The following is a 13,712-nucleotide window of genomic DNA, read 5'->3' as shown; positions in this document are numbered from 1 at the left end:
TTTCTAACTCTAATATTAATGAACCTGCAATATTTGGATAAATCTTATTTTACAAAAAGTGTTAATTTTAGAAAGCAATTCTGTTATTTTAACTGCTAACCGTCCAAAATGAATCCGCGCCGAGTAGTCAAAATCCACTTTATTAAGATATAAAATTTTCTTCTCCAAAACTATGCTCGGGTACTCACATGTTTACCTTCAAGGTACATAATTTCCCTACTCAGCAAATAACTTATACTGAAGACTGAATTACACTTGCCTTAGGAACTAAAGTTTTTGAAATCAGAGATTTATGAAATAGATAAGGGAATGATTGGGCCAGTTAGAAACTGAGATTCTTGCTTGATTTTTCTTGCAGTATAGAGCCGGGTGGTTCTTGCCGTATGAAAAAAATCCTTTTCACTACTGTACTCGGTTCTGGGCTACTCGTCGCCAATTCGTTTTCGTCTCGACACACGCAAGTCAGCCTGGTTGAGCCATCTAGTACATTGGGCCCCTCTTTTCTTAGTGCCGGTAGAATTCTTGAAGAGAACGGATTTTCCTGCATAGTCGTCGGGATACCCAACTTTCGCCAGGTGTACGATTGGAATCTTTCCAAGCAGTACCTGTTTTATACGTCTACGCCACACTCCGGCTTCCCTTTGTACTACGCCAAAAATAGTTCGCAGCACCTTTCGTTCAAATATAGTAAATCCAAATGTCTTCCACAAGCAAAGTTAAAATCTCAAGTCCGCAGAGGACTGCCGGTCTGATTAGCGTTTTGTACAGCGTCAGCTTAGTGCGGCGGCGTATGTTCCTTGATCGAAGCGCCTTGCGAAGGGAAATGTAGGCTCGATTTTCGATTTGAATGCGTCGTTGAATCTCCTTATTCGTATCCAGCTTTCTACGAACGATAATGTCGGCTGATCGGTACAACTTTCTGAAAGACACAGTTCGGTTTTACCAATTAATGCAGGAGCGATTACTATGGAAGCCACTACGGTTGTTTGCCGGTTGAGTGGAAAAATGAAAACATTGTTTAGTTTTCGCAGACCAGCCGAAAAGGATCTTTTTATACGGAAGCGCAGTTTTATGGCTATTCTTTGCTGAAATATTGTCACATTAACCCAATGCAAAGATTATTTCACAAAATGATAGCAAAACAGCACAATAATTCGCTTCCCTTCAACTAAACTTTTTGGCTGGTCTGCGAAAACTAAACAATGTTTACATTTATCCAGTCAACCGGAAACAACCGTAGGAAGCCAATAGTAACCACTCCTGCATTGAATGTCAAAACCAAACTGTGTCCTTCAGAAAGTAGAACCCATCAAACGCCATTATCGCTCGTGGAAAGTTGGGTTCTTGCCGGAGATGACCAGAGATCCCAAATATATGAATTCATCAACCACTTCCAGTTCATCGCCGTCAATAGTCACTGTCCGCAGGAGACGAACGTTGTTTTCTCTGGAACCTCTCCCTACCATACACAGGAGTTAGTCAAAAGGATCAGGACAGGCAAGATTTTGACAAAATTCAAATGGCCATAACTTTTACAAACTAAAACATTTTTAGATGAAACCAATTGCATTCGACGGGGATTTTTTTCTGGTTTTTCTGAAACGTTTCAAGATTTATAGTAGGCAGTGGACACCGGAGATATTATGGGTTGCCCGGAGGTATGTCAAAAGAATTTTCATCGCTTGTATCTTTTTCTGTCAAGGAAATTTTATAATATTCATATTTTGTTCCAGAATTAGATTTCATTTCCAGTCTAGTGACATGAAATCTCGTTTTGGGACCTTCCTGATCCCCTCCTTCTAAATTCTTGAAATTACCATAGTGCCATTTCTTGTGGTTCTTTGCCATTTTTGTAGAGTTCTACCGGGACTAGGCCTTTTCCGGTAGCGAGCAATTCCAGCTCAACTAGCAAAACGGTTTGACTCGACTATTTTTGATTGGAATGAAATTTTGCTGGTGTGTTGGATTATCCAACTTGGGTACCACGCAATGAGTTCTTACACTAAACTTGATTTTTTTCGTCAAGATTAATTTTTCAAAAGGGCGTATTTAGAAATGAGATTACTTTTTTCCAAAAAGCATATCTCGAAAACTACTTATTTGATTGAAATGAAAGGAAGGAAAAGTTGTAAGAAATTAGGTGTATTTGCAGGAAAAAAATACACTGAAAGAAAAAACTTTTTAAAATCATGATAAAAATCATACAATGTCAATTATCTCAATACCATCCCCTCCGGTTTGCCTAATTTTTTTTTCTAAAGATAGCTTGAATTATCCCCTAAAATCTGGTAAAGAGCTATCGATGGACCCTTTTTCGGATTTTTTTAAATCGTTAAAATTTGACAAGTTTTTCAAAAATATCCTAATTCTACAGTTTTTGTAAAACTTAAACAAAATCAAATTCTACGCATTATTTTGAACAAATGTTGTCATACCAACTTTTTTCTTCGGCCCAACCATTCTCAAGTTACAAAGGCCATTATAAATATTTTATAAGGTTTTATCCTTCCGGTTTCACGGAATTTCACGGAAAACTGTTTTTCTGCTAAGCTTCAAATATAAATAAATAAATTAAATTAAATAAATAATTGTTACAATTTTGTAATTTTTTTTGGGTATATCCGTGAAAAAAAGTCACGAAGCCTATAAATTTTGGCCAAAGTAGTAAAAAAACGAAGCATTGCAGACGTTTTCAATAAAAGAACGATTGAAAAAAGCTAATATTTTGTTATACTGCAATTCTACTGCAATTGTGATGGGTAACTACAGAACGGGGGGGGAGGGAGTTGGACTGAAAAAAAAACAAAGAGATTTTTTTATTCGACCAAAAACAAATATGCGTTTTAAGCATTTTTTACTAAAAATTTAAATGTGAAAACCAAATCTATTCTTGCTTTTCAAATAGACCTTATTATTTTTCTTGGTTAACTCCACTCGTACACTCATTTTTCGAGTTTTTCACAGACAATTGATTTTATAAAAAAAATTTAACGTATATCCTACAAATTATTTTTTTACTATCCGATTTTTTCAAGGAAATTTCCAAGGGAGGTAGGTGACAAAAACTTTAAAATTAATTTGCAATGGCCTTATTCCAAATTAAAAAAAAAAACTTTTCAAAACCATGGTAAAAACCCTAGAATGTTAATTTCCTCAAAACCTTTCTCTTCGATTTTCCTATTACTTTTTAAGATAGCCTTAATTATGCCTTAAAAGCTGGCGAAGGGCTATCGGATCGGATTAAAAAAAATTGAAGTTAGACAAATTTTTCAAAAATATCCAATTTTTTTTTTGAAGGCTTCACAAAATTAAATTCTACGTATAATTTTGAACAAATTATATTATATACACTTTTTTCTTAAACCCAGCCGTTCCATGTATAGAGGTAAATTAAGATTACGCGGATAAATCTTCTTTTTTAACCATAAAGATTTCAGCTTTCATATTCACTGACGCTCTGACTCTATTTTTTGTGTTACAAGATAAAACGCGAAGGAAATCACCATCATCAACGAAATCAAAAAAGAAAAAGAAATAAATGAACATAGCTTCATGCATGAATTCGATACTTGTTGGATAAATATAATCAACCGGATACAGTTGACAGAATTTAAAACGGTGAAGTGATTTTTGATGCGATGTTCTCTATGTAATACTGGTGAGAAGCAATTCAGCAAAGCTTCACTAACCAAACAGTGTTTTAAATGAAGAAATCAAGAAGGAAACTAATTATAAATGTTAAGTGATCCAGAGAGTCGAGTTGATTTGAAAACGTTTCGGAGTGCCTCGATTGTGAGTTCAATATTTGACACTGGTGGATCAACTAAATTCCATCGTTTGGATCCTAGTGTGGAAATTGAGCTTGAATCACCGGATACTCCTCAAAGAAGGAGTATTTATGATTCCAGTCAGCTATCACACATGGGAAGAGCCGCTTCTGCTAGGAGCATAGTCGATACTAGGAGAGGATTACAACACAAAAGGTTTGCGTATCTCCTTTGATAATTCGTAATGCAACTGCTCAGCCACCTGTTATTTCCTCCTCGTTTCACACCTCTGCCTATTATTACCTATCAATTCCAATGCTACTTCAATTTCGTTGAAAACCAGACTGCTGTAATTTAGCTGTATTCAGTGTTGTATCTCGTTTCTTGAATTTGAACAGCTGAATGTAAACTCCGAATTCTTCGATGTTTGAGTAGAGAAATTAAAATATATATGTGTGGATGTGATGTTCACTATGCAACCAAAATGAAAAATCTTCATTATTACGAAATATTAAATTTGATGTTGAATGCTTTCCTTTCAAAATGTATGCACGTTTCGCTATTTTATTGTAAACATTTGCTTGTTTTTAGTTTTGTCATCATTAATTGGTATGAGTAGGAAGATTTAATCATTCTAATTCCATTTAGAACTCTGTTATTTGCTTGTATGACTTTGAAGTTATTCAAAATGATGCTTGATAGTAGAAAGATATACAATACAACTATCTGTAAAAATATCCTTTGCCCTTTATACAATAGAATAATGAATTCTTGCCAACTTTGCCAATCGTTAATCTATTCATCTGCCAGCACAATTTTTTTGCTATAAATTGATTGATTCACTCAATGTTACTAGCAGTGCTCGATATCTACTCTCACCAGACTTATTAATTACAGAGACACTAGATTACAGAGGCGACAAGGGACTCACGAACCGCTAAATTTTGAACAAAGGCGGAGAGTTACCTTTATTTGTACTTTGATGGTACTCTCCGTTTTGATTCAAAATTTAGCGGATTTTGAGTGCCTTGTCGCCTAACACACTCCATTGGTTACGCTTTGAGTTCCCGATTGTAATTGTCGTTTGCTCACTTAGACAACCTACCTAGATGTACGATAATGTAACTGTTTAATACTGTAGAGCATGTGCTGGTGAACATGGTTCGGATATTCGTTTTGAAAGTTTTACTTTCAATGTAGATGTAAATAAAGTTCATTTAAAAAGTGTGTTAATTGTTTACTTCGTCAGCAATAATAAGACCGAAATTTGCAGGATGTCACTCCTGTGATTAAATTTCCTACGTGTTTCTATAGTTATACCTCATGAATAATCAGAGATGCAACCATGATATGTTGAACTGACAGCGAATATCTTTATTAACATGGCACAATATGTGCGGTTTGTGATCGATTAGTAGAAATTTCAATCAAATCTCTCAATGCGAAAGCCCAATTTCGGAAGCAGATTTTGGGCCCAAGAAACAGGGGCTGTGTTTTTAGAACTGCGTTTGAAATTCACAAAATCAATGACGATTCATTTCACCTTAAAGGGTTTATAAATCAAACGATTCGTATGAGTGGTTGTTTTGGGTGAGCGGCTGGTGGGAGAGAGGGAGAGGGAGAGAGAATTTCAGTTACTCAATTGGCCTCCCTCCCTCACTGGCGCACATTGTAAAATCGTTGCGATCAAGCTAATATGTAATGCTTTTTTCATGAAAGTACACTAAAAATAACTCTAGATCATTAGATGTAATCCTTAATTTTGTTTAACATTTGAAATAAGAAACGCTTAAAACCAACTGACGTATGTAATTACACTATGTTATTTTTTATAGTTTTTTCAATGTTGAAATTTCACTGGACAATAAAGACAATGGCTGCCCTGAGCGTTGTATCATAAGCTAAACTGAGCTAACTAAATTAAAACGGAGAATACCATCACAAATAAAGGTAACTCTCCGTTTTGATTCAAAATTTAGCGGTTTTTGAGTGCCTTGTTGCCTCTGTAATCTATAGTCTTAGTACATAAACTGACACAAGTTGAATAATGCGCATTGCGTCTCATTACGCGCATATGTTTGATAGCTCTAGCGTTTACGGCGCTGTTTATAAATGTTTTTTTTTCCTGTATATCTGTTCCTATTCGGAAAATTTGAGAGAAGTGTCTTTTGTTAGGCCCTTAAGGTCCTTCCCCCTGAGCTAGAGTGATCCCAAACATCCACATTTTTACCTTTAAACCTTTTTATAACTCTCCAACCAGTGCACATAAGAAACCCCATATAAAGCATATAAAGCAAATTGTCTATATTTTTATGATTAGAGAATAAAACAAGCCCATTTCAAAAGTTTGAAAAATAAATCATTTTGAACAAGGCAAAAAACGCGTTGCGTTGAAAAACAGGTAATTCGATTTGCATATAAAAAATTGTAAACTCTTTAAAAAAATGTATAATGATGGGGAGAAATGGACAATGGCTAGTGTTGGTAAGATGGTCAGTGAATATCTTTCTATATAATAAAGTTGGTGCGTTTGTTTGTAAGGGATAAACTCAAGAACCGCTGGACGGAATTGCATGTTTCTTTTTCCAGTTGGTGTGTTTTGGCTTGCGTCAGGTTTATACGTAAAAAAATAATGAAAATCCACACGGAAAGTTGAAAATTAGTAAAAAACTGTTATTTTACTTTTACCGCCATTCATCGTATAGGGGAAGGGCGGTAAAGACGGACACCTTAAGGTCAAGACTCAATATCTACTCAAATATAATTGTATTGATCGCAATTTTCATTCAAACTGAACCTTTAAGTCTCTGTCTAATATAGTTACAACGTGTGCTAGAAAATTTCTTCCAAAATTTATACTTTTTTTAATATTATAAACATTATGTATAAATTAGAGTTTCTGCGCATGGGCGGGAAAGACGGACACTTGATATGGGAAAGACGGACACTCGCGAATAGGTGTCACGCGTCGACGAATTATCAGTATTAAGAAAGATTAACATATTTCATCATGTATTTGGGAAAGAATTGGCTTGGGAAAACCCCCTTGCCGATCCACCCCCTATGAGCGAGGAAATAAAATAGTTCACTTTTATTTTCTTCAATATTTTAATTGGTGATGAATTAATCGTTTCTAAAAGTTGACCTATTCCAACTGTTAAATGACTTCTGGATACTTTTACATATATAATATGTAAGTATATGCAATTTTAATCGTTGTTGGGCAAAATTAATTCGAAATCTTTGTGTCCGTCTTTCCCTACCTTCGGGTGTCCGTCTTTCCCGACTTGGATACCATTTTTTCAAACTTTAATAACTTTTTACTGAATATTTATTAATTCACCAGATTTCCCATGGACATTCAGTGAAGAGTCAAACTAACGTAATGTCGTCGATATAGCACGAAAGTATTGCTTTTTAACGATTTACCAGCTATTTTCTTCACACGCAAAATTACATCGGATAGCGTATTTACGCATTTTTTCTTTGTTTTGCTTATAAATTTGATAGCTGCGCTGCTAGAAATCGGCAGTTTAATTCAAAAGTGTTCATTCAGTCTATAGAAACATTTCCCATCATTGGTTTGCTTCAAAAAATTATTGCTTATGAAATTTGGCAAGTGTCCGTCTTTCCCGCAGTGTCCGTCTTTACTGCCCTTCCCCTACGCTATGTTTTAGGCTACTAAGATTAAGCTGATACAAATTTGAAAAAAAGTTTATGTCACCCCCCCCCCCCCCCTTTCAACAATTACCGAAATGTGAAGGGGCAAAAAAATAAAGTATTATATTATTATGTTGCATTCTTTAGTGAAGAGCAGATTTTTTACAGTTCAACGAGTTTACATCTATAAATTAGCCAATATGTGCAAAGTTATAGCAATTATCCCGTTAGTATCGATCAACTTTCTTTCACCAACTAACCTTTATGGTTCCTATTGCAAGTCACAGGCGACTATTTTGCGTTCGTTCGTTCGTTCCATTTTAATTCAACTTGTTTTAAAAGAACCGAATTAGTTGGAGGCCAAAATCAATGAAACAATATATGAGTGAAATTCAGTACCGCTGTTGACGGAGAAATTCCGAATTGCAGTTGGAGTCATAGGTACTAGATAAGATAGAAACACGACAAATTAGACACTCCGGAATATCAGCTATTGGTGCTTGAGGAGCTCCAAATTGGTCATTTTATTCGGTAAAGTGTCCAAGTACGTACCCTAATTTTGGATGTTAGGAATGTAAAGCACAGAGATACAGTTTTTTACCATGAATTGGATGCATGCAGGAAGCATGTGACTGAACTGTTCGAAACTTACCCCCCTCCCTTCAACAATATTTTGAGACCAGGACATAAACTTTTGTTCTAATTTGCATAAACCTTATTATCGGAGAAAAGTAACATACACCGCGTTCAATATCAACGAAACCATTATTTTTACTATTAACCAATTTTATGAACTTGCAAGACTAGCAAATAATACATATTATATTTAATGAACTCACAATAGTTCAATTTATCGAAGAGTCTAACAGCGTAAGGTTGATTCTTTCACCTCATGAATAGAAAAATTAATCAAAACTGATAGGTTCTACGTCGGATGCGCATATAATGCATTTTTACAAAATTTTAAATGTTTTGAGCAATAATCGCCAGCAATAAAATGTCTGATTATTTTATATGAAACTGCCTGATCATCAAGTGCAGCATGCAGTTACTTTATTTATTACACTTCACTTTTTCGTTGAATTATTTGGCACATGAAATACCGAAGAAATAAAGAAGATTAGAGTTCAAACTAAATACGTACATTTATTTGAATTATCGCAAGGGCTCTTCACCTTGTAACTGGGAAATTATTAATCTAACATTTAATCATTTTATTATTCATTCCATAATTTTTTTCGGACCGGTAATAATATTATAACACAATTGTTTAATAATAACAGTTATTTAACTCGACAATGCAATGCTTACCAATCAATTAATGAATCAAAAATAATTATTTGATGACTTTTGACATCGGATACATATCAGAATATCGAATTTAGACATAAAAATTACCGTGAATATCAAAACGTAGCTTTGTTTGTTATACAGAAAATAACTTCAAAAGTGTCAAAGAATTATTGGCTCAAATGGATACTAATGCAATTGCAAATTGCGGTGTGTGTGAAGGTAAACAGATTGATTGGTTATTGTTATTACTCAGTGCTAATTTGCAGTTTTTTACGTTTTTTCCGGATTTTCTCTATGCTGCATACCACTTTTGGAACGCATCTCATCGCATTTAATTGGAGTTGTTTGAAGTACAACGTCTCCCTGTGATTATTAGTGCAAAATCGCCAAGAAACTGCTTAGCTTTGATACTGATTATTGGCCGCGCGAAAAGCAATGGAGTCGGTTTGTTGTGCTTGTGCCCGTGGCTTAGAAGAGCCAGATCAAATTATATGCAGTGGCTTTTGCAAATCTTCTTTCCACTTAAAATGTGCCAATATATCAGCAGAAATGCGTGATGCTATGGCTGGTTGTCCCCAACTGTATTGGACGTGTAGGGCTTGCTCGAATATGATGAAAAATGCTTGTTTTCGTCAAGTCATTTGATCCACAAACATGGCAATGCAGTCAATTGCTGACAAAAAAAGCAAAACAAGGTGCTGGAAGAGTTGAAAAAAGAAGTCGCACTAAATACTACCAAAATCAACACCATACTTGAGCGAACACCACTACCAACTACACCGAGGCTTCCTAGATCACAACACACATTAAACTTGCGGAAGAGGCCACGGTTATTGATTACGGGCGAACCGCCCCAGCCGCAACACGAACCAGCTTTCGAAGGTACAAAGGATATCGAACCAGATGATGCAATACCGTTAGCTGCTGCTAGAAAGGAACAGCTGTTTTGGTTGTATCTGTCCGGTTTTGATCCTCAGGTGACAGTGGAGCAAGTCGAAAAACTTGTCAGAAACAATTTAAAAACTGTCAAAGTTGTACAAGTAGTTAAATTAGTCCCTAAGAGCAAAACACTGGACGAGCTCACATTTGTTTCTTTTAAAGCCGGCATCGATACCCAGTTGAAATGTATTTAGCGCTATCAAAATCGACCTGGCAAAAAGGCATTATTTTTCGACAATTCGATTTTCCGCATGCTTCAAACACACGCGCTCCCTTTCGCTTCCTATCTACACCAACGGGAAACCAATCACAATGATCAAGCTGTATCGTCATCTAATTGTCCCCGCACGGAATATTCTAACACTAGCAACGATCGATCGTCTACAGTTTTACACAACAGCACGCCATCTCCTGCCAACCGCTTTTTGATCCCGAACAGACGAGATCAGATTGCACCCGCTAACACTTACCGTTCACTCACGCTCTATCAACAGAACGTTTGCGGGTTTCGCACAAAAACTAATAGTTTACTGCTAGCCTTGTCGCAATGCGATTATGACGTCATCGCCCTCACAGAAACCTGGTTGAATAATGATATTCGCAATTCAGAACTAACACACAACTATACCATTTATCGGTGTGATCGAAACGAACGGACCAGCCGACACGGCGGAGGGGTTCTCATTGCTGTGAATAAACATCTTCGTAGCACTGCTGTTTGTGTTGAAGGCAGTGATCAGCTGGAGCAAATTATTGTTCGAATCGCTCTGATGAATTTTGACTTAATTGTTTGCTGTATCTATTTGCCACCTAACAGTGAGCCTGTATTATATCAGCAGCATGCGATATGCGTGCAAAAATTGATCGATCTAGCTGGTGATCGCAATTTGGTTTTGGTTGTTGGGGACTATAATATTCCACACTTATGCTGGACACGCGATGAGAATTTGAATTGTATGCTGCCTATAAATGCCTCATCCGAACAGGAAATTGCTTTGGTCGAATCCGTTTTATCAATTGGGCTATATCAAATAAATGACATAACGGAGTTCTACAGTTCAATGTCATGCCTCACCGGATAGAGGACATTCTAACAAACACTGTGGAATACAATAAGCATAATATTTTATCATATTAGCGATACTAAGGAGCATTTTATTCTGAAGTGTTCGGAGTTTGAGACTGTTCGAAGTTTGAATCAAAATGGTAGTACGATTTACGGCAGTACGAAGTTTACCGGGTCAGCTAGTATTATAATAAAATTGTTGATTTAGTTTCTTAGTACTATCTCATGCATATAAATGAAAATTTAAGCGGTAAACGTGGACTTCAACCAAGTTAGCAGCGGCCAGCCATGAAATAGATTTTGGAATGCTTGTTCATACTGCCGCTGCCAAACAATTTTTGATTCGCAGCCCCCTGACGCAGGGGGGACTGCCCCCTTCACTTCTTGCACTCTACACCACCATATTTTAGGTACACTCAAGTCTCTTTTTACACGTTTTTTTTACGATTTTTGAATTAACACGGTTTTTTATGATATTTTTTGAACTAACGCGGTTTTTTTAAACGGTTTTGCCTTTCTACTATATAAATATATAGTATAAAGGTATAGAAATCACTTGGAAAACCGGAAATGGAAAGAAAGTCCTGCGGGCCGAATGTTATATACCATTCGACTCAGTTTCGAAAACTGAGCATTTTCTGTGTGTGTGTATGTATGTGTGTGTGTGTGTGTGTGTGTGTGTGTGTGTGTGTATGTGTGTGTGTGTGTATGTGACGCTTTTAATCTCACTCACTTTTCTCGGAGATGGCTGGACCGATTTTAATGTTCTTAGTGTCAAATGAAAGGTCTAGGTGTCCCATTGGTCGCTATTGAATTTCATACTGATCGGACTTTTAGTTCAAAAGTTATGTATAAAAATACGAAAAATATGGGACTTCATTATCTCATAGGTCTCTTAACCGATTTGAACAAAATTGATTGCATATGAAAGAGGAGCCTTGCAAACCCTTAACTTCCGAATTTCATGACGATTAGGCTTATAGTTTGAAAGTTACAAAAAGAAATGTGAAAAAATTGTATTTAAAACATATTTTTGTAACATATAAGCATTAATTCAATGTAAAGCATCACACGATTTATTATCATTTGAAAACTACTGTTGAGATCTATCAAACGAAACCGAGTTATTGAAAATCGGACGGTTCATTCAAAAGTTATTCAAACTTTAACACTTAAGCACCGTATATTAAACCGTTAAAACGTGTGAAATCAAAACATATCAATCAAATGTTGATTGTATTCAATGTATGAGATGTGTGTGATGTATGTGTGTATGTATGTATGTATGTATGTATGTATGTATGTATGTATGTATGTATGTATGTATGTATGTGTGTATGTATGTATGTATGTATGTGATGACAATTTGAGTGAGTGAGTGAGTGAGAGTGAGTGAGTGACAAGAGTGAGAAACATGTCAATTGTCTGAAGTTTTTGAAGCCTCTTAGTGGAATACGAACTCTGAAATTAAAGAAAAGAAAAAACTTTTACCGACTAAATTCCACTATTTAATATTTATTCGCGACAGATACGTATACGCTTTGAAATAAGACACTGATGAAGCCTGCACGTCGTAGGCGAACTACGTATCTGTCGCAAACAATTATTAAATAGTGGGATTCGATCGAAAAGTTTTTTCTTTTCTTTGATTCCAGATTTCAATTGTCATTTTCTTCACTTGCTGTTGCTCACAATTGTACAAGAAAAGCAAAAAGCGGAGAAAAGCAGTTAATTAAACCCTCTAACGGGTAAGGCGGTCTGTTGACGGCCTTCGCTTTTGGAGCTCAAAAGCCGCATACGAAATTTGTTTTGAATTGACATCATGCAAAATGTGTTCAGAACAGAATTTTTGACATTTTGAAGGAGCGCTAGCTAAGAAATAGTTCCATTTGTCGTTTTCATATCTAATGCTCTATTCAGTAATTTTTTTCTAATTCAGATATATTGCAAAATTGAAGCCAAGCAAACCAATAGTAAAATGTTGAGATCAATCATTTTGTTGTACATATCCTTTTTCTTCAAAAGCGAAATATAATAATAATTTTTCTGAACACTTGTTTTTCAAAGATGCTAACTTTTGAATGCATGGTATTAATATCAAAATATCAAAAAATCTGCTATGAACAAATACTTCATATTGTCAATTCAAAACAAGTTTCGTATGTGGCTCTGAAGCCCGAAAGTTAAGGCCGTCTGTAGACCCGTTAGAGGGTTAATTTCTAATTTTTTATACATATTCATTCAAGTCTGTAAAAAGTATCTTTTGTGTTTACATTATTTTTCTATAAATACTAGCTGACCCGACAAACTTCGTATTGCCACAAATTAACCTGTGTTGTACATAAATAATGAATCTCGGATGATCTTTGTCACTTCTCGAGTTTTGCAAGCCCCCCAGTGGGCGGCGCTTCCGACGGCGGGTCACCGGCAACACTCGCGACCGGCTCGTCCTGAATGATCTAGTGTTACTATAGATGGTTTTTGTGGTCTTGTTATTGATTAATGTTTTATGGAAGAGTCTCGAATTTCTCGAGTTGGATTAGTTTTTGAGTTTCGCAAAAATTTCTGTTTTATTTGTATGAGAGTCCATATTCCCCTACCACAGGGGTGAGAGGTCTCTAACTATCGTAAAATAAATTCAAGACTCCAAAATCTCCCACATGCCAAATTTGGTTCCATTTGCTTGATTAGTTCTCAAGTTATTAGGAAATTTGAATTTCATTTGTATGGGAGCTCCCCTCTCAAAAGGGGAAGGGGTCGTAATTCACCATAGAAAAAAAATTCTGCCATCTAAAACTCTCACATGCCAAATTTGGTTCCATTTGCTTGATTAGTTCTCGAGTTATGGGGAAATTTGTATTTCATTTGTATTGGAGCCCCCCCTCCTAATGTGGGAAGAGGTCCTAATTCATCACAGAAAAAATTTTTGCCTCCAAAAACACCTACACGCCAAATTTGGTTCCATTTGCTGGATTAGTTCTCGAGTT

General features: G+C 35.9%; 1 protein-coding gene across 1 annotated transcript in view; it reads left to right on the top strand.

The window, feature by feature from the left end:
* Window positions 1–3,735: 3,735 nt before the first annotated feature.
* LOC128742126 (innexin shaking-B) overlaps window positions 3,736–13,712 on the top strand; it is a 195,732-nt gene continuing 185,755 nt past the window's right edge. Inside the window, exon 1 of the mRNA XM_053838349.1 lies at window positions 3,736–3,983. Within this exon, the coding sequence (XP_053694324.1) occupies window positions 3,736–3,983 (248 nt within the window). The remainder of the gene's footprint in view (window positions 3,984–13,712) is intronic.

This window comes from Sabethes cyaneus, chromosome 3 (genome assembly GCF_943734655.1).
Source record: "Sabethes cyaneus chromosome 3, idSabCyanKW18_F2, whole genome shotgun sequence".
NCBI classification, from domain to species: domain Eukaryota; kingdom Metazoa; phylum Arthropoda; class Insecta; order Diptera; family Culicidae; genus Sabethes; species Sabethes cyaneus.
The sequence above is the reverse complement of the archived record's forward strand: the minus strand, read 5'-3'. Positions and strand labels throughout refer to the sequence as shown.